Source organism: Heterocephalus glaber, unplaced genomic scaffold (assembly GCF_053883595.1).
Source record: "Heterocephalus glaber isolate CG9 unplaced genomic scaffold, H.glaber_assembly_v1.0 deba00001586, whole genome shotgun sequence".
Taxonomy (NCBI): Eukaryota; Metazoa; Chordata; class Mammalia; order Rodentia; family Bathyergidae; genus Heterocephalus; species Heterocephalus glaber.
This window is the reverse complement of record NW_028258364.1, coordinates 20534010-20555819: the sequence shown is the minus strand read 5'-3', so window position 1 is coordinate 20555819 and position 21810 is coordinate 20534010. Positions and strand designations below refer to the sequence as shown.

Below are 21810 nucleotides of genomic sequence, written 5' to 3'. Positions count from 1 at the left end.
ATTTGAGATAGGAAGAAAAGGTCCAAAGGGGTAGGGGTGGCGGGAGGGGAAGGGGAAAGGGAAGAAGGGAAAGGAAAAATTATGAGAAAAGAAAAAAAATGGAAACAAAGTCTATGTAAATAGGGAAAGGTGGAGGGGGTGAAGGGCACACAGGGAATGGGGAAAAAATAAGAACCAAGATACATCATGTACAGGTACAAGCACCCAATGATAAATGTAAACGTACTATATACCTAAAATGTACCAATAAAAGAATTTAAGGAACAAAAAACATACAGCACAATATTGCTGGTTTAAAACAATAAACTTTTAGTTTTGTAAGTAGTGATATTTAACTTGAAAATGCATTAAATGAATGTAAATATTAAAAAAAAAAAAAAAAAAAGAGGACAGACCCAAAGAAAGGTTGCCTGGAAGAAGTCCCTTGAAAACTAAAGGTGCATACAGGCTGCAGAGAGCAGTGGAAAATAATATTTAATGTAAATAAAGCAGGAATGCTGAATTAGTGTCAAACCAAGTAGACTTTAAGAGAAAAGTGTTATAAGAATTCATAAAGAAGTACATTTCATAATAATGAAGGGGCCAGTTCAAGAGGTTATGAAATACTGCAAATGGACCTACTAACAGATCTCTGAAATACAAGAAGTAAAACCTGACAAAACTCAAAATAAAGACAAATCTACAACTGAAGTTGAAGATTTTAATCCTTTTTGTGTAAGAGAACAGACTGAAAAACAGTAAAAATATAGAAGCCTGGAATCATATCATCAACCAAACCGATATAACTTGACATTTGTGAGAAAAACAAAAACAGCATGAGCCACAGAATATTTCTGACCACAGCATCCAGCACTTGGGAGGTAGAAGCCTGAGGGTCACCTCGACCTTGAATTTAAGGCAGCCTGGCTACATGTGTAGTACAAGGCCAACCTGAACGACGTGGAGAAACTTGTCTCAAAAAATCAAACAAAATATATAATGCTAGGACTCAAAATGAAAATCTTATCTGATAAATCCATAAATAATTTATTAAAACATAACACGTTGGGGGAGGGGATTTAGCTCAGTGGTTTCGCCGCCTGCTGCGCAAGCGCAAGAATCCGAGTCCGATTCCCGGTACCAAAAAAAATTTTTAAATAAAAAAATAACACGTTAAAAACAGATAGGTGAAAAAAGAAAACACTAGAGAAATTAGAAAATAGTCTGAACTGAATGCTATTGTAAATAACTTATTTGTGGAACATATGGCAGCACTTAAGAGAAAACTTATAGCTACATTCTTTAGAAAATATTTTTTTACCCTAATAAAGCAGAAAAAGAACAGAAAACTAGACTCATAAGAGAATAGAAATAATGACACAGAAAAAGACCAATAGAAGAGGAAAAACTAATAGGCGAATTCTTCAAACATAAATAAAATTGATGCACCTCTACTTTTACATACCAAATTACCACATCAGAAATAAAAGTCAGGACATTAGTGCATATCATCATAGAGATTAAATAGATAAGAGATGCTAGGAAAATTATACATCCATATTTTTTAAAAATGTGTCTTGGTTTATATCTCACACTATACAAAGGAAGTAACTCAGGACAGAGTTTTAGTGAACATTGCCTACTAGAAAAAAAAAAGAAAATCTTTGTGACCTTCAATTAGGCAAAGATTATTTAGGTAAGACACAAAAAGCGTGAATTATCAAAAACAAGTTTTTTAGCAAACTGAACTCCACACAAATTTAAAATTAAAAAATTAAAAATTTCGACTATGTAGAAAATTAAGACAAGCCCTAGACTGAGAAGAACAACTTATCTACTACATATCTGTATTAACTGCCTTCTGCTGTATCACCAATGATCCCAAATTTAGAGACTTCAACATACACTACTGCATGATTTCAGCATGTCAGAATCTGGGCCCAAGTCAGCTGGGCCCTCTGTTTCAGGACCTCTGAGAGCTTGTGGTCAAGGTCATGCTCAGGACTGCAGTTATCTGTGCCTGAGGGAGGGAGATTCCAATGATCCCTGCCACCTCCTGACTCATTATGTGCAATCCCTCCCCTCTAGTGTGGGCTGGACCTAGTAACTTTCTATCACTGAACAGATATTAGGGGTGTTACTGCCAAGTTTGAGTCAGATATGTATTAACTTCTTGAGGTGGCCATAATGATTGCCACAAACTAGGTGGCTTCTAATGACAGAAATTTATTCTCTGACAGTTGTGGAGGCTAAGTCTAAAGTCAAGGTTGTTGGTGGACCATGTTCTCTCTAGACTCTGGGCAAGGATTGAGCCTTCTTTGCTTCTTCCTCATCTCTGCTGGCTGCTGGCAACACTTGATATTCCCTGACTTGTATGTATATCATTTCAACCTCTGCCTTTTTTGTCACATAGCATTCTTACTGTGTGTCTCTGTCCAAATGTTCCTCACTCACAGAATCTGTGAGCAAATAATAACTGTTTTAAGCCATCACATTTTAGGTTTTGTCATACATCAACATGTAACTAATGCAAAATCTTTATCCAGAATATAAAGAACTTTTACCTTGACCTTTTAGAATAGCCAAAACAAGAATAAAAACATATTATATCAAATATTCTAAATGTATAGCAACTGGAACTTTTACACAGTGCTGATGGGAATGCAAAATGGTACAGCCCTTTAGGAAAGTTTGGCAGTTTCTCCTAAATTTAAACATGTATTTTCTGCATAATCAAGCAATCTCAGTCCTAGGTATTTACCTCCAAAATGAGGAACTTTGTCTACACAAAGTCCTGTCTAAAAATTTGTATCACAAATTTATTTGTAATTGCACAAAACTGGAAATCACCAAAATTAGCATCCATATATGGATAAACAAATTATGATATACCCCCATGAAGGAATGCTATCACCAATGAGACAGAACCAATTACTGACACATAAACAACAAATGAATCTCAAAAACATTATTCTAAGTGATACTGTAAATGCAAAAAAAATTTACTATATGATTCCATTTAATATGGTGTTTTGGAAAAGGCAAAACTACAGGGACAGAAATCAGATCACTGGCTGCAGGGGTTAAGGGTAGGAGGAGAGAGCTGATTACAAAAGGATGAGAGAGACCTTTTTGGGATGATGCCAGTGCTGGAGACCATGACTGAGGAGGTGATTACATCACTGTCTGTGTTCATCAAGACTCACAAACTGTGTATCTAAAATGAATTTAACTGTATGAAAATTATGTCTGAATGAATCTGACAAGGAAAAAATATTCTAGAACTCAGCAAACATAAAAAGGATTATATTATTGACCGAATGTATTATAAGGTTATTCCAACATTAGAAAGTCAATCACTATAAATCACTGTACCAAGAAAATAAGGAAGAAAACCTATACAGTTATCTTAATAAATGTATAAAAAGTATTTTATGAATACAAAATTTAGCACCCAATCATAGGGGGGTTCTTTGTAAACTAAGAACAGACCTTTTTACTCTTAGTATTCATATTCATACCCCTGTATCGCTCCCTCTCAAATATACCAGGATTGGTCAGTGTGACAAACAGGGCAACTCAAGTGACAGCATGCTACTTCTAGATTCCTTTTTTTTTGGTACCAGGTACCAGGGACCAAACTCAGGACCTTGCACTTGCGAGGCAGGTGCCCGAACCACTGAGCTAAATCCCCGGCCCTAGATTCTTTTTTTTTTTTATTAGGTTCTAAGAGACCCGGCCATTTCTATGGTTACTCTGTCCTCCTCTTAGATCACTCCATCTGGGGAAACACTCTGTCTTGTCTTGAGCAGACCTAGAGAGAGGCCCAAGCAAGGAGGAGTGAAACTTCTGAGCATCAGCCACTTGAGCCAGTTTGGAAGCCAGTCCTCTGCTCTGGCTGGCAGTATGGGGGCACCCTCAGGAGACAGCCTGGGCCAGAGCCAGGGTCCCTTAGCCAGGCCATGCCCAGACTCCTGGCTCTCAGAAACATGTGCAATAATAAATAATTGTTGTCTATAGCTGCTGAGTTTTGGGGTAATTTGTTACACAGCAATAGATAATTAATATGGTGGGTTACATAAAAAAGCAAAAACTACTTAGTAATGTGGTAACTAAGAATTACCAATCAGCAGGAGGGAAAAGAAGTTCTTAGGAATAAAAGTAATACAATCTTTCTGAGGAAATTATAAAACATAATTGAAGGATAAAGACTACTTCAGAAAATGGAGAGATATACAGGTATCTCTCACAATTTAAACTCAAGTTATGGGAACTCTGGAAATGAATACATTTCTTTTAAGGAAAATATTCATAATCCTGTACAATGGAAACAACACAAATATTCAGCTAGTGAAAAACTTATGTTTAAGCATAGTAATTATTTATGAAACCTACAAAGTTTCATAAAATGTTGAGGACATGTGTATTTTAAGGCTAAGTAGTTATTAACTGAAAAAGACTTGTAAAATATTCACACACATACAATAAAGAACAAATTTGAAATAAAATTAAAGTGTTGGTGTGTTAGACTCATGAATTTTTCCCTACAGCAATGAGAACATAAAAAACAAACATATAATAAACACACATTACAAAATAAAAATATTAACTAAAATGAAAATTTAAAAATTTAAAAGTAGGGAAGCACAAAATCCATTTTAGAAAAGTTATTTCCCAAATAATAGTCAAAATAAGGAGTCCTGATTTTAAAAGAAAAAGTTGTATTGGTTGTAAACTTCACTTGTATGTCATATATTATTACTTATTCCAAATACAAATGTAATACTTTGGAAAAAATCCTTTGCTTACCAATCTTCTGGTTTGACAGCAGCAGGATCAGGGATTTTTAGTCTTTCATCCCATTCATCAGGTTTTTTATCATTAGGATCATCAATTTCTCTGGGAGGATTGACAGGAGGAACCACATCTTCTAAGAGATTTCCTTTGTTTACAACTATTTGATCAATTAATACTTCAAATGTGTCATCTGGATTCATTACTGAAAAGCAAACATTTTATACTTATTTTTATAGACCTCTATCTTAATCTTCTAAATAATAAAACTACCTAAGCTTCATGGATAAAAAATTTTTTCTACCAGAAATAGAGGAATATCAGATGAAATAAATCAAAATATGGTGAAATCACTAGATACAAGACTTCCTAATATTTTGTCTTAAACTACATTTTTAATAAAATGCACCATTACTTCTCAAATAGGAAATACTCAATAGTTTACTTTATTTGGGACCCATGACCAGCCTGTTTGGAACAACAATATAGACCAATGTCTGATTTCTTTTCTTTTTGCAGCACTGGGGATTGAACCCAGGGCCTTGCACATGCTAGGCAAGCACTTTACCACTGAGCTACATCTTGGACCCTTTTTTTTATTTTGAAACAGAGTCTCGTTAAATTGTCCAGAGTGTCCTTGAACTTGTGATCCTCCTGCCTCAGCTTCTTGAGTAGTGGGGATTACAAGTGTGAGTTACCTTGCCTGACTTCTTTAGGATCTTTAAATTTTTAAAAAACAATCTCAAACTTAAAGTTGTAATTTTACTGCAAAGAACTCAATTTTTTTCCTGAACCACTTGAGTACATTACTGACCATTATATACCACCTCTGAATGTTTTAACATAATTTTTATAAACAAAGACATTCTCTTAAAAAAAACCCAATCTAGCCACCCAAATCAGAAAGTTAACACTGACACATTACTATCAGTTCAGAGATCTTTAAAGTTCAATGGCATTTCAAATTCAATGACTGTAGTGTAAAATGTCTTAATGATAATTTAAAATATTCAAGCTTACACTTACCCACGTTTCCAGGTAAATTCTAACCTTCTAAAAGTCCCCAAGCCAAAAATTTTATGAAGGACTCCTTATTCTTTGTAATGACAAAAGAAAAGATCTCTCTTCCTCCTAGGTATAATTTAGGTCTTTTAAAAGGATGATGATGAAAACAGCTGCTTACCATTTGCTTTCAGAGAAGGAGAAGCTGTCAATGAACGTTAGAACCATCCTGTCTTTAAGGAGTGAAGTGGGTGGGCACTTTCTGAAGAAATACCTCTCAAGTACTAACAATCTCCAGAGGTTTCAGTTACAAAAATGACAAATTATTCTTATCAAAACCAAATAATGCAATTTATATACAAACCCAAATAATGCAAACCCACATTTAATATTTTCTCCCTTCTTTTTTATCCACCATTTCCTATTATAGTTGAGATTATAAAACTCAGCTAAAGCAAAGGGAAAAAGTCAAGATTGAAGCAGTCCTAGAATAAGAAAAAAAATTACTGCATCCTTTTTAATAAAAGGCATTTAAGAAAAATCCTGAAAAAGCTCTCTAAATAAATTTGCAACTGAAATTGATTCTGAAACCTACAGTTAAAATACATATGGCAAATATGCATATGTGAAGAAAAACCTTTGCTCAAAATCTTTGGCAAAAACAATTGCTACTTAGAAAGTGAATTAAATATTATAAATGACTCTACAATAAAAAGCCTTGGATTATATAGTTTGTAAAGATACCCTTAAGGTTCTTAAAACTACATGACATTATAAAATATAATATTACTACAGATGTTTTAAAAAAATTAATATTCCTAACACAAAGATCAGTTTTTATAAAAGCATGAAGTCAGATCTGAATTTCAGCTTCAGCTCTATTAGTTACTGTTTTCTAGGATAACCTACTTATTTGAATAAGACAAGACAAAATAGAGAGACTACTGGTCAGCTCACATGATGGTTCCAAACAAAGTGTCTAGTGCAGACAAGGTACATATCAACTAAGGGAAATTATTTTTTTCAAGCTTCTTCCTATCTGCTTAATTTCTCTTAACCATCATAATATGCCTACAATTTGAGTCTTTCTCCATTTTAATATCAAGTTGAGGAATATTTTTGCAAAATGTATGGGACCAGAACTGTTTCAGATTTCAATGTTTTTCAATTTGGGATTTGCAAAGACCACACCCTAATTTAGAACTCCGAAATACTCTGAAAAATTTTTTGAGTGCCAACCAGGAAACAAAAAATTTGGGTTTTAGAGTACTCTGGAATTTCAAATAAAGGATACTCAACCTGTATAAACATTTCCTTGTTGCTAAATATGTTCATAGTTATCTCTGTATTATACAGAAAACTCTTGCTTCAAATTTTTAGTATCATCTTCACAAATAGGTCATCTTCTGGATTATTTTCTTTGAATAAATTGCTGAGTGGAATTTTTGTTTCAAAGGTCATAAATCTCTTATGGCCTCTGATAATACTATATACCACTAATTTGCTTTTGATCAGGTTTGGTAGTCAAATTAAATGTTTATTCAATTCCAGTTTTAATTTCTCATTTTTCCACAGTTTGTGTTTCTCAAATTGTCTAGCATTGCTTTTGAATTATTTCAGAAACACATTTTTTTATATCATAGCCATGTTTAAGATAAAATCGGGCACTGACTTGAAAAACAAAAGGAATGTTCTGTAACTGTAGCCTTTGGAAAGAAAACAGAAGCAACTTAATCTTGGGCAGAGCTGAAACATGAGAAAGGAAGAGAGCCATTTCAAAATGGCCTGCTAGGTTCGCACAGCTGTGCGTTTAAGTGCAGACTGGAGCCCTATAGACATAGATAGGTACATGGGAACAGGAGAAACAACTCTTGTGATGCTCTTTCTCCCGGAGATCTTTGCAACCTCTCCTTTACTTAAGTAAAGCTATAGGTGTTAACATACAGTTGCTCAATGTTTTTCCTTTTATGGGTAGGTATGTGCCGCCGACCACTAGGAGGAGAGACCTCACAATAATACCACTGCCTACAGAACAGTCTGAACATCTGTGCCTGGCAATTAGTACCACCTCTTCTGTAACTTGATTTTCTAGTGTCCTCTTCTTACAGCACCACTGTCACAGTGCCTAACATGTCCTTTCCCCTCCTATCTTCTACATTCTATCTACACTTGAAGCCACGTTCAAATACAATCTTCACTAGTTTTCTCCTAGTGTCCAAACTGGAAGTAACACTGCCTTTGAACTCTTTTTCTTTTCTTTTTTTTTGGTACCGGGGATCGAACTCGGGTCCTTGCGCCTGTGGGGCAGAAGGTGGCACCACTGAGCTAAATCCCCAGCCCTGCCTTTGAACTCTTAACTGCACCTCATCTGTATCTCTCATCTGGCACTTTATTTTCTACCTGTGCTATAATTATGTACATCTTATTTTCTTGAAAAGATAAACATCTTCAAAGTAGATGTATATTTATTTTCTCCCAAAGCATGTACCATGAATACATTTGTAGTCAGCAAATATTTTTTAATGAATGAATTAAAAGACTATACCAAGGGTATAAAGATGAGTCTTCCTGTCTGTAAAGAAGTTTTTAAGGTCTACATTTGGAGGTTTGGCATGTTTCTCTTCAAAAACTCCAGTTTTGGGATGTTTATGTCTGAAGATAAAATGAAGTTTATAATCTTCTCCGCATTTATCTGGTCCAAACATAATGGTATAAGGTGTTTTATCATAAAAGTTTTCCTTTAAAGAGAGATGAGTGCAGGTATCAGTCCTGAATTACAGAGTATTAAATTATTTTCTCTAGTCTAACCAACCGGCTTGAGTTTACAAAATGTATTAAATGCTAATTTACCAAATAACTATTTAATACAAGTGACAATAAAGGATGTGGAGAAAATGACAAATTTTACTTTTAAAAAGTTTTTTTAAAAAATACTTCCTTCCTGAAGATGTAGATGCCGAAATTACTTTAGCAACATCATAAAAACATGTATTTACCTTATTTTAATCTGTATTGTTACCATTTTACTGAGAAGCATTAGAAGAAAGCATATTTATTACTTTAACACTGAACTGATTATTCATTACTATTATTCAATACCAGAAAATTGCCCTTTTGTGTACAAAATGAACAGATTCAGACACAAAAGTAAATGTAGAGACCCAATCTCTGTAGTTATTTCTCTCTATCTGGCATGAACAGTGGTTAAGAGTATGGGGTCAAGACAGATACTGAAGTCCAAATGCTAGCACTGCCACTTAAACTAGCTGTATGTGGCCCTAAGTAAAATTTAAACCTCTCTGTGTCTCCATTTTATTACCTCTAAAGTACACACAGAATAGTAGTTACCTATAAGGTTTCTCTGGGTATTAAGTCGATCAGATCTGAGTCAATCAGATCAAGTTATTATAGAAATGTTTGGCATTAAATTTTTTTGTCATCCTATCTTCAAGTGATCATTTCTTACATCTAAAATAAGAACTTCAACATATACTACAAATGGCTTGCCTTTCACCAGATCCTAAATGTAAATAGTTAAATGTAAATAGTACCTGAAGTCGATTTTTTTTTTTTTTGGACCAGGGCTCAAACTTGGGACCTTGAGTTTGTGAGGCAGGCGCCGAAACCATTGAGCTAAATCCCCCACCCCTGAAGACAATTTTGAGCCACATTTCATAGCTTATGCACAGTTGTGCAATCTGACAAATATCTCAGTGACATCTCATTTAATTTCTGTTACATGCCAAAACCGACACAGACTACTGCAGGAGAATGCTGTAAGAAATGTCTCTAACCTTCAAATGGTCTTAATACAATCTTTAGTATTATAAGGCTACTTTATCATGAAAAGTTTTTTAAATTATTTATTTTCAGGGGCAAAGGGGAAGGAAGTGGGAGGCCTAGGGGAAAGGATAGAAGGGAATGGGATTAATATGAGAAAATGGAAAAATAGGAACAAAATCTTTGTAAATAGGGAGGACTGGAGGGGTTGGAGGGATGGGCAAGGGTGAAAAATAAGAACCAAGAGAGAATATGTAAACGTGCAAATTTCCAATGATGAATGTCATTATATTGTATACCTAAAATGTACCAATGATTAGAATGAATAATCAATAATGTAAAATAGGACGAAAAGGTCCAAAGGGGTAGGGGTAGTGGGAGGGGCAGGGGAAAGGAAAGAAGGGAAAGGAAAAAATGAGAAATGGAAAAAATGGAAATAAAGTCTTTGTAAATAGGGAAGGGTGGAGGGTGTGAAGGGAGGGCTAGGAATGAGGAAAAAATAAGAACCAAGATGCATTATGTAAAGGTACAATTCCCAATGAGAAATGTAATTGTGTTGTATACCTACAATGTACCAATAAAAGAATACAAGAAAAAAAATTATTTATTTTCTGTGGGCTGCCAATGCCTGAGTTAATCCACCTTTTTATTTGGTTCTCTGGTCACTTTATTTCAGTTCTTTGCTCTGATTAGCCTACCTCTCTAAATAAACTTATGATTCTTATTTTATAAAGAACTCTAAATTGATATTTCAAAAGCATTTATATGCACCATGTCATTTTAATTACTTAAATTCTTTTATTGATACATTTTAGGTATACAACACATTTACATTTCTCATTGGGAACTTGTACCTTTACATGATGCATCTTGGTTCTTATTTTTTCCCCATTCTTAGCCCTCCCTTCACCCCTCCACCCTTCCCTATTCACAAAGACTTTATTTCCATTTCTCATCATTTTTCCTTTCCCTTCTTTCCTTTCCCCTGCCCCTCCCACTACCCCTACCCCTTTGGACCTTTTCTTCCTATTTTGCATTATCAATTATTCATTTTAATCATTGGTACATTTTAGGTATACAATGACATTCATCATTGGAAATTTGCACCTTTACATAATATCTCTTGGTTCTTATTTTTCACCCTTGCCCAGCCCTCCCTTCAACCCCTCCATTCCTATTTACAAAGATTTTGTTCCTATTTTTTCCATTTTCTCATATTAATTCCATTCCCTTCTTTCCTTTCCCCTACCCTTCCCACTTCCTTCCCCTTTGCCCCTTTTCTTCCTATTTCACATTACTTATTATACATTTTAGTCCTTATTTATACTTTCAGTTTCTCACACCAGAGAAACTATTTGGTATTTATACACATGTGTCCTATTTATTTCACTTAAGAGTACTGCCTCAATGTGCATCCATTTAGCTATAAATGTCTCTAATTTCTCATTTTTTATGGCTGAGTAGTACTCCATTTTATTAAAAAAAAACCCACATTTTCTTTATCCAGTCTCCAGTTGATGGACATTTGGGCTGTTTCCAACTTTTAGCTATTACAAACTGCGCTGCTATGAACATGGGTGCACATATATCACTGTGGTAAATGTCATTTTAAAATTTATAGATGGGGTAAAATTTTTTATTTTGCTCAAGATTACAAAACTAATGACTTCATGTAACCTAGCTTTATATGAAACTTGTAGGCAAATTGTGAAATCTATATAATCTCATGTTGGAAAAAGACATTCAAAGTTCTTTTCAATTTCAGTTGAAAATAAAATTTTCAGTTGTGTCAATTACTCCTTAAAAATACTTACTAACTTTAATAAGGTTTTCTTAAATATTAAAATATCATACCAGAATCAAATCATCAGTGTCTGTTAGGAGTTTAATGTATGCACCTCCACAATCAATACCATCTTGAAAATTTACTTCATATCTAAAGGGGAAAAGAACCATACCACTGATAAGTAAAAATTACTAATTGCTCTTTAAAATCCAATGTATTATTTTCAAGTCATTTAAGTATAAATGTTTTACTTTCCTAGAAAGTTTATATAAAGCATATACCCAACCTATAGGAAATAAGGGAAAATGCTTTAGTACTGCAATACAAGGCATGTTAAGATGTTTAAAACAGAACAATTATAATCATCTAAAGAAAAGCCAACCTATTTGGTTAACTATTTTTTCCATCAAAAACTGTTAAATTAAGAATAAGATACTTTGACAAAAACTTTAATAGGAAACTTCAAATTCTATTAAGGCAGGCATTGTACATATTCTTTATAAATGAAAAAACAGAAGTCAGAAGCATCACAGTTACAACATACTTCTAAGAAATTGCTGATGATCTTAGATATCTAGATCTAATTTGTCTTTTAGTTCAGCTATGCCTAGGACATGTTAACAAAGTGTACACTTAATAAGCTTCAGCAAAAGATACTCTATAATCTTAATAATATAGGATATTTCAGACCTAACCTAAGCAGTCAGGAAATAGGGGAAATTTTAGCTGTTTAAGAAAACAGCTTAAAAAAGTAAACTAACATGAGAGTCATCTCATGGGTTTACATGTGGTATTCTAAAATGTAGAACTTGACAAAGCTCTTTTTATTTGTTTTTTAAGGAAATGGTTTCACTAGGACAATGAGATATAGAAGAGATTTCTGATAAATTGATAAATTACATGTGACAAAAATGAGAAAATAGCTGTGAAAACAGTAAAACTTAAAAGTTATGTGATTAAAATAAAAAGATGAAAAACAAGTAACAGAAAATAGTGACAATTCTAATAAAGGACTGTAGTTTTAAGCATTATGAAGAAACCTCAGTGACAAGAAGATGAAAAATAGTAGCATATACAATTTGCAGTTTGAACTAAGTGTGTATATTTTGAATTAAAAAGAACAGAAGAAACAGCAAAAACTCAAGTGATTATTTCTGACTTGCAAAACTACAGATGATTTCTCCCTATACTTCTAATATGCTTTATTTCTTAAGCTGTCTAAAGTAATGACTACAAACTTTTTTTTTTTTGAGACAGGGTCTCTCTATGTTGCCTAGGGTGGCCCCAAATTACTGGGCTTAAGTGATCCTCCTGCTTCAGCCTCTTGAGTGGCTAGGATTAGAGGTACACATGGTGCTGCTCAGTTAACATACACTTTCACTTTTGACTGACATAGGTCATTCTTGATTCTGCCACTTATTCTAGTAAGCATGTTATTGTGCTCTAAGTATCTATTTGCTCATCTCTAATATCCCCATAACACCACCCAAACCTATTCCTTACAGAACTATTAAAATGATTAAAGGGCATCATGCATAATGACAGGCACTTACTTTTGTTATGATCACCAAGGACTTTTATTTTTATTTTTAAAATAAAAGTTTATTTGCTCATTTCAAAGTCTTACCTTTTATTTTAAACAATAGCTGACTAATTTTTTCATGAAACTTACACGTTTTTGAAGACTATAAAGCAGAAGACAGGACATGATGTGACTTAAAGGTCACTATTTTTAGGAAAAATAAAATGAGATACTGGTTTATTATAGGTGACTTAAGAACAAAGGGTTCAGTAAAAAGAAACTAAACAGAGCAATTTTGTAAATTGGCTCTTTAAGTCTAAACACAGCTTTGTTGTCCTACTATGCTTTGACTCAATCACTTTGTCCATTTATTATACTGCAAACTTTCAAAGTTTTTGGGGGGGAGGGTGTACTGGGGATCGAACTCGGGATCTTGTGCTTGTGAGGCAGGCGGCGGAACCACTGAGCTAAATCCCTGGCCCTCAAAGTTTTTAAAACACTAATTTGGGCCTAGTATAAATAATTCACATTAATCAGAGAATCAGAAAAATATATATCACATAGCCTGACTGCTGCTAAACTTCAAATCACAGAAAAGCTGAGGACATATGCAGAGTAAATATGTTAACCCTAATTTCTCTGCAGTATCATTTCCCAAACTATTCTATGAAACACTAGTCATTAAGAGAAAAAGTGTTATAAGGTCAGACACATTTGGAAAACACGGCACTAAAGTTTTTATCTGTAGAACCTATAAAAATTTTAATGGGCTAATATTCTTTGTATCTCTTTTTTTCTTTGTATCTCTTCATATAGGATATTTTTAGGTATTAAAATTTGTACAACCACATCATATATTCAGGCTGAAGATCCTTTATCTGAAGTGCTTGGTACCTAAAAGTAAGATTTTGGAACTTTTTTGGATTTTGTAATATTTCTATATTACTTGTTGAGCATTCCTAAACCAAAAAATCTGAAATCTGAAATGCTTGGAAATCTAAAACTTTCTGAGAGTCATGTTGGTTCTCAAAAGGTTTTGGATTTCAGAGCAAGATGGCTTACTAAAGGTACCTAGCAAGTTTCTCTCAAAAAACAGGGTGAGGGGGAAAATCAAAGAAAAAATAACTGCTACTTCACTGAAGTGTTAGAATGAGAGTACTGGGTGTTGTAGGATATGGCAGAGATGCAGGAGAGAACCCTTCTCATAAAGAAGAGAAACATACACACACATAAACACACACCGCACCACACCATCTACTGCCCAGTATTCCCAGCTGCGGTGAACCATAAGCAAAAGGGACTCACACAGTGGAGATGAGTGAGCAGAGGGTCTCGCCAGGGCTCACTACTGCGTGGACACCTGAATCACTGTTGCCGGAGATGTCTGCAGCCTTTATGGGGCAAGCCTAGCTTAGGAAACGTGCAGAGAATCCGCACCACTGCGACACCCCCAAAACAGCCCTGCTCGCTCTGTGCCTTCCCTACCTGGATTCCTGCCAGCTGGAGATCCTGCCCATCTGTGGGCTAACAAAGCAGGCGAGTGGCTCTACCCACCGGCCGTGAGCCTAGAAAGCACCACAGAGCCTGCCCTGCGCAGCCTGACCTGCCAAATGCCCTTCCACCAAACAGCCACAACTTTAGACACTGACCCTGCCCTACAGCCAGGGCTGCCACAGCATACCTGCTCAGGGCTGCAAATCTGCAAGACAAGAGAAGAGGGATTTTAGAAACTGTACTCTTACAAATTTTATAAATATGGGAAACTTAACAACATGTTCTCAATCAACCAATTAGTCAATAAAGAAACCAAAAGAAAAATGTAAAAATATCTTGAAACAAATGAAAATGGAAACACAACATATCAAAACTTATAGAATATAGTAAAAGAAGTGCTCAGAGAAATTTATAGCAACAAGTATGCACATCATAAACATAGAAATAGCTCAAATAAACAACCCATCATATTTCATAGAACTAGAAAAACAAAAACCCAAAATTAGAAGAAATAAAGATCAGAACAAAACAAAGATTAAAAATATATAAGTGATCAATGAAACAAAGAGTTCAAGAAGAAAAAATAAACATACTTTAGCTAGACTAACAATAACAACAACTGTAAAAAAAGACATTGGAGCCATACTAGAGAAATACAAAGAGTTATTACAGAATATTAAAAATAAATATATACCAACAAATTTGAAAACCTTAAAGAAAATTAATAATTGACATATATGCCTTTACAAATTTTGAACCATGGAGCTGGGGAAGTAGCTCAGCAGCACAGTGCCTGTCTGGCAAGTGCAAGGCCCTAAATTTGATTCCTAGTACCAAAAAAAAAAATTTTAACCACGAAAATACTGACAACCTGAACAGAACAATAATAAGTAGGTTAAGTCCGTAGTTAACAATCTCTCAACAAAAATGCCAAAGACTGGATGGTTTCACTGCTGAATTGTACCAAACTTTTAAAGAACAATACCAACATCATCTCAAGCTACTCCAACAAAACTGAAAGAGGGAATTCTCCCAAACTAATTCTACAAAATCACCATTAACCTGATATTGTAGCCAGAGAAGGACACACACACAAAAAGAAAACTATAGACTATGCCTGATGAACACAGATGTAAAACTTCTCAACAAAATACCAGCAAATTGAATCCAATAGCATAACACAAAGATCATACACTATGATCAGATGTGATTCCTCCCAGGGATGACACAGATCAATAAGTATTATATAGTATGTAAACACAATGAAGGACAAAAACCTGTATGATATCAGTAGATGTAGAAAAAGTATTCAATAAAATTGAACTTTTTGATAAATACTCTCAAAAAGTTAGGTATAAGAGATATGTAGCACAGGGCCTGGGATTTAGCTCAGTGGCACTGTGCCGGCCCTGCAAGCGCAAGGTCGTGAGTTTGATCCCCGATACCAAAAAAAAAAAAAGAGAGAGAGAGAGATGTAGCACAACATTATAGAAGCTATATATGACATCACAACAGCTAATATCATACTTAATGGGGCAAATATCTAGAGTAAGACAAAGATATGGAACAAGACATTTCTAGTATTATTATTCAATATAGCACTGGAACTATTAACCAGAGCCATTATTAACCAGAGTCAAGAGCAAGAAATAAAAACCAGGCATGGTGGAGGACACCTGTAATCTCAGTACTCGGGAGGCTGAGGCAGGAGGATTGCTGTGAATTAATGGCCAATCTGCGCTACCTAGTGAGTTCAAGACCTGCCTGTTCTACTCATTGAGACCCTATCTCAAAAAACAAAACATAAAAAAAGAGAGAAAGAAACAGATCATTCAAATGGGAAAAGAGAAAGTGACAGTATCCCTATTTGTAGGTAGCATGATTTTATATATGTAAAAACCTAAGGCTCCACCAAAAGTCTGCTCTAACTGATAAATTCAGTAAAGCTGCAATATACAAAAACATACAAAAATCAATAAATTTTTAAATATGAATAATGAACTTGGTGAAAAGAAATCTCATTTACAATAGAAATAAAGTGCCTTGGAATAAATTTAGCTAAGTGAGTGAATGGTCTTTACAACAAAAATTACAAACACTGATGAAAAATATAGAAGAGGACATAAAAAGAAGAAAGACATCCTATGTTCATGGACTGGAAGAATTAAAATTGCTAAAATGTCTATGCCGACCCAAACAATCCAGATTCAAGCAACAGCAAAATACCAATGGCAAAATACCTAAGACATTCTTCATAAAAATACATAATCCTAAAACAAACAGAACTTCAAAGCCCTGAATAGCAAAAGAAGTCCTCAGCAAACAAACAAAGCTGGAGGCATCCTAATAGCTGACCTCTTAAAAACATACTATAGACCAGTGGAGGTGAACCTATGGCACATGTGCTGCAGCAGGCTGTTATCAATGAAAGCTCTAAAAGGTTCACCATTGCTATAAGCTATAGTAGCCCAAACAGAAAGTATTGGCATGAAAACTGACAAATAGATCACTGGAATAGAAAAGACAGCCTAGAAATAAATCCACATATCTTTAGCCAATTGGTCTTCAATAAAGGCATCAAAAATATACACTGGAGAAAGGCCAATCTCTTCAATAAACGTTACAAGAAAACTGGATATCTACAGGCAGAAGCAATAAACTAGACCCCTATCTCTCAGTATATTAACTCAAGATCAACTCAAAATATATCAAAGACAAACATGTAAGATATGAAACCCTGAAACTACTAAAATAAAACATAGGAAAACGCTACGAGACACTGAAGCATTGACTTTCAGAATAAGACCCCAGAAGCATAGGCAGTAAAACACAAATAGCCATATGGGATTATATCAAACTAAGACACTTCTGCACAGCAAAGGAAAAAACAGAGTGAAGTGACAACCTGAGAATTAACTGAAGTGTGTACCATTAGATACATGGAAATGTGGTATATACACATAATTAAGTATTATTCAGCCAAAAGAAGAATGAAATTCTGTCATTTGGGGCAAAATGGTTGGAACTGGAGACTTAATTATATCAAGTAAAATAAGCCTGGCAAAAAAGACAAATACTGAATGTTCTTACATCTGAAAGCTACAATGTTGATTTTATAGAAAAGTAGAGGCCAGGAAGGGTGGAGAGAAGGTAGAGGGATGCTGGGTAACAGGTACCAAATATACAGAGGAATAAGTTCTAGTGTCCTATAGCACAATAGGGTGACCACAGTTTACAACAATTTACTATGTATTTTATAAATAACCACAAGAGAGGAGTTGAAGGGTTTCCAACAACAAAAAAAGAGAAATGTTTAAAATGAAAATGCTAATTACCAAGAGTGGATCATTACATAAATACAGTGTACCCTATAAATACATGTGTTTTAAGTTACTTTCTTTTCATTGCTAAGACAAAATTCCCAACACCCAAATTTAAAGGGGAAAGGGTTTATCTGGCTTATAGTTTGTAGAGATTTCAGTCCATTGTCCTCTGGCTCCAAATCAGGGTGGCAGGGGGCAATAGTTCATGATGTGGGAAAAGAGCAAAAGCAACAAGGGCCCTTAAGAGCTTCTTTCTGGCCCTTTCATCTTATTCAGACTACTTAGGGTGGGCAGCATTCACACCCTTAATCCTACTGCACTCAGGCCTAGCCCCACCATGAATCAAGCACGCACTCTAGATTCAGCCATCTCTGAAAAACCATGAAGCTTTGGCAGGACATCTAAACACAAGCCATAACACATGTAATTATAAAAATTAAAGTTGAAATTTTAAAAAGGTGTTGAATAGAAAAAAAAAAGATTATAAAATTGCAGCCATATAAAAGAGGCTGAAAAAGTTTCAAATTTCAGAGCATTCTAGGTTTCAGATTAGGCATGGTTAACCTGTATTAATATATACACAATTGGCAAAAGTACATTGGAGTCTAGATGTATCAAAAATCCGTATTATTTGTAGTGTTCATTTTATTTAGCCCATTTGAACTTATCACTATTGGAAGACACTCTCCTTTCAATTACTTTTAAGCATATGAAAAATTGAAATTTCTGACTGTTAAAGTAAATTTTTATACTTATATTCTAATCTTACTTGCCTACTAGTAACTCATACTGAAAATACCAAATTTGATTTATTTTACCCTGGAGAAGTTAAATTGTATATCACTTCCTTTTACCCTTTGATTTAAGCCACAAGTGGCCAAAATAGAAAGTAATATTGCATACACCTAAGTTTCAAAAAAATAAGATTAATTTCAAATTCTCAAGGCAGTTTTTTAAAAGCCAAATCCTGAATAACAAGGCCAAATATTAGTTCAAATAAGTACCTGTAACAAAATTTTTAATTTGTTCAAATAATGGTCACATATTCTTTGACGTATTTTAAAGTCAATGAAATTATGTAATATAGATTTAGCCAAAGTGTCACAAATAAATATTAAGCCAATTGTACCAAACGCAACACTTTCAAAAACCTCTAAAATACATGATGTTGTTTTAGTTATACCAGGTAAGAACATATTTAACATATTAAAGAACTGAAGGTGCTCTGGAGGGACCGAATGGTATTTATGTATGTCTAAATTAACTCTGGATAGTCACAATTTCTGATATAAAGCAGACAATAACATTTCTACATTTTCTTCTTTTTCCAATTTGAATGTCATAGGTCTTCTAATTATGCTTGCATACATTTATTTGTTTTCCTAGCAGTACAACTGAAATCAGCTTGAGGACTTTATACCTGATTTTCCAACAGTACACATGCAAGCAGCCTCACTAGCTCATGTCAACAATGGGAGAAGAGAGGAATGTCTGTAATAATATGAGACTTTTAAAAGGGTCCACGCTTGAAAGACACTGATCTACATTACACATTTCCCTTTTAAAATAAAATTTCTGCCTTTAAATCTGTGTGTGTGTGTGTGTATGCAGTGCTAGGTATCAAACTCAGAGACTTGTGCCTACTAGGAAAGCATTCTACCACTGATTAACCCTCCACCTTTAAGTCTTATCACCAGTTTAACAACATTTGTGGTTCCACTCAGAATACACACAGATAGTAATATCTCAACAGCAAGTAATTTTAAGAAAAGTTAAAAATGGTGCTCTGTGTACTATATAGTTTACAGTGACAGAATTATATGTTTTAGAGGATATTCTACAATTTTATCATTAACCTGTTTTTCATCAAAAAACCTACATGTATATGTATTTGTACATCAAAATCCAAACCACATTTAGATGCCAAATTATACCAAACTAATATGAATTCAGAAAAAGTATCCAAAAACATAAACTTACTGAACTACCAAAGGTTTATCAGTAAAAATAAAGGGTTTTGCTAATACAGTCGATATTGCATGATGCTGTGCTCTAGATTTCAATACCAGTCCTCTGTCACCAGGTACCTGGTTTTCTTTCAACTCTTCTATTTCCCATCTTCCTAGAAAATAAAGCAAAATGCATTAAACTGAAACAGAAAACACTGCCTTGAGAATTATTTATCAGTAGTTATAAACTGTAATTTTTTTCTAGGAGGAGGATTTGAGAAAAAAATCACAAATTTGTAGTAGAATCTGAAATTTTATGTATAGTTTTTCTTTCTTTTTTCCTCCTCTTCAAAAAATGGTTTAATAACAAACACTATCGTATCTGATTAAGGAACTTCTAAAGCTGGACGAGTCTGATTTTCTCTCTAAACTTTTGAAATAATTATAAAATGTGATTCCTCCCTTAGGATCTATCAACATTGAATTTTTAAAATGAAATATTAAAACTGCATATGAGGGGGGCTGGGGATTTAGCTCAGTGGTGCCGCTGCATGCCTCACAAATGCAAGGACCCAAGTTCAATCCCCAGTACCACAAAAAAACCAAAAAAAAAAACTGCGTATGAAAGTGTTCCTTAACACAAAATGAACTGTTTGCATCAGTCTAAATTTCCTGTTTTTTGAAATGCCTGTTACCCATCAGCTGATTTTCTTACAGCATTACAATACTTTATTTTGAAAACTGTGTATTTCATTCACACAATCCCTTCCCAACCCGTGCCAGGCAGCTCTCACAACTTTGGGCCAGGAAAGCCCAAGATGAGGCCTAAACAACTAGGTAGCAGAGACGCCTGGTCTGGGCTGGAATTTCCTGTGTTTAAGATCACAATGGTCCTATAATCAGTCATGGGCTCCAGAGAATGTACAGCCAAGTAGGCTACTCCCAGCCCAAAAGTTGTTTGTTGGACTTTACTCCTTTATTCTTTTAAGAATCATAAGCCAACTTACATTAATTTGTATAAAGCTTAGTTTTGAAAATTATAGCTATTGTCTATAAATGAGTAAACAATTCAGCAAAAAACTTATTTTCTAGTATTGTGTCAACTCAAAATATTAATTAATGGGCACTTTTGAATCACTAATGCTTTTCTTATCTTAAGATAAGAAAAACACAACAATCCAAGAACCAGAAGTCTTATGAATCAAAGAGTGATTTTTGGTCTATCACTGTGTACATGTAGTTACTGGATTTCTAAAAATGCTTAAAAAAATTTTTTTTCAGTTCCCTGGTCCAAATGGGTTATACTTTTTTAAAAGACAAATTTATTTATTTGGTTTTTACTCTCACATTAACATCCTTATAATTACTAACTCCTCTGAAAGTCTTAATTTAAGTAACAATTTTATTTTTTAGCTTTTCAAGATACTGATAGTAAAGGATTTTTAAAACTATATTGTTTTTCTTGCAATTAATATACTTATCAACTCTGAAAAATGATAACTTACCACTTTAATTTTAGAAAATAAGATGATTTCTCATCAGAAGAGTTTTTCCCTATTTCAAATAAACTATAACTTTCTATTAACCAGATCATTTATCTAAATTTTAGAATATTAGTTAATGTAAATTTCCTTGTAAATAGAATTTTACAGAGAATTTGCATGCCTTTATAAGGTTTCCTGAAAGTTGGCCAATTAAAGAACTGGAATTTATGATTAAATATCTATACTTATTAATAATGATCTGAAAATTCTAACTACTTCTCCAAGTGCACAATTTATATACCAGCAATTCATGTTTCATACATATCTGCTTATTCCTAAAACACTTAGAATGAACTCTATCCAGGCGGTACTGGATAAAAGCTGTGCTTAACTACTGTGAATACTAAACGATCTTGCAAAGAAATATGATATTGGTCTCAACTCTGTACTACGTAGACAAACACTGCTAATGTCAATATCCAAAGCATGATATTCAGAACCTGAAACTTTATTAATAGATGCCATATTTTTCAAAGTTGCTTTTAAGAAACTGAAAATATCAGCCAGAAATCACAGCTAAATGTAGTATGCTAGAAAATGTTTTTGTGGTAGTCTTTAAACAGTAAAGAAATATTGCAAAGTCATGGAAAGAATATATAGAAGGTTATGTCACTCAGAGTTCCAGTCCTTCATCTAC

General features: G+C 34.1%; 1 protein-coding gene across 6 annotated transcripts in view; it reads right to left on the bottom strand.

Moving 5' to 3' along the window:
* The window catches only part of Clgn (calmegin), a 56484-nt gene that overhangs the window by 21324 nt on the left and 13350 nt on the right, over positions 1 to 21810 (bottom strand). For 3 of the 6 annotated variants that reach the window (XM_087193305.1, XM_087193306.1, XM_087193307.1), the window contains 4 exons: positions 19661 to 19802; positions 11410 to 11491; positions 8321 to 8513; positions 4789 to 4978 (listed from right to left, as the gene is read on the bottom strand). In XM_087193305.1, the coding sequence (XP_087049431.1) occupies positions 4789 to 4978; positions 8321 to 8513; positions 11410 to 11491; positions 19661 to 19802 (607 nt within the window). The remainder of the gene's footprint in view (positions 1 to 4788; positions 4979 to 8320; positions 8514 to 11409; positions 11492 to 19660; positions 19803 to 21810) is intronic. The other 3 variants (XM_087193308.1, XM_087193309.1, XM_087193310.1) reach the window with 1 other exon arrangement.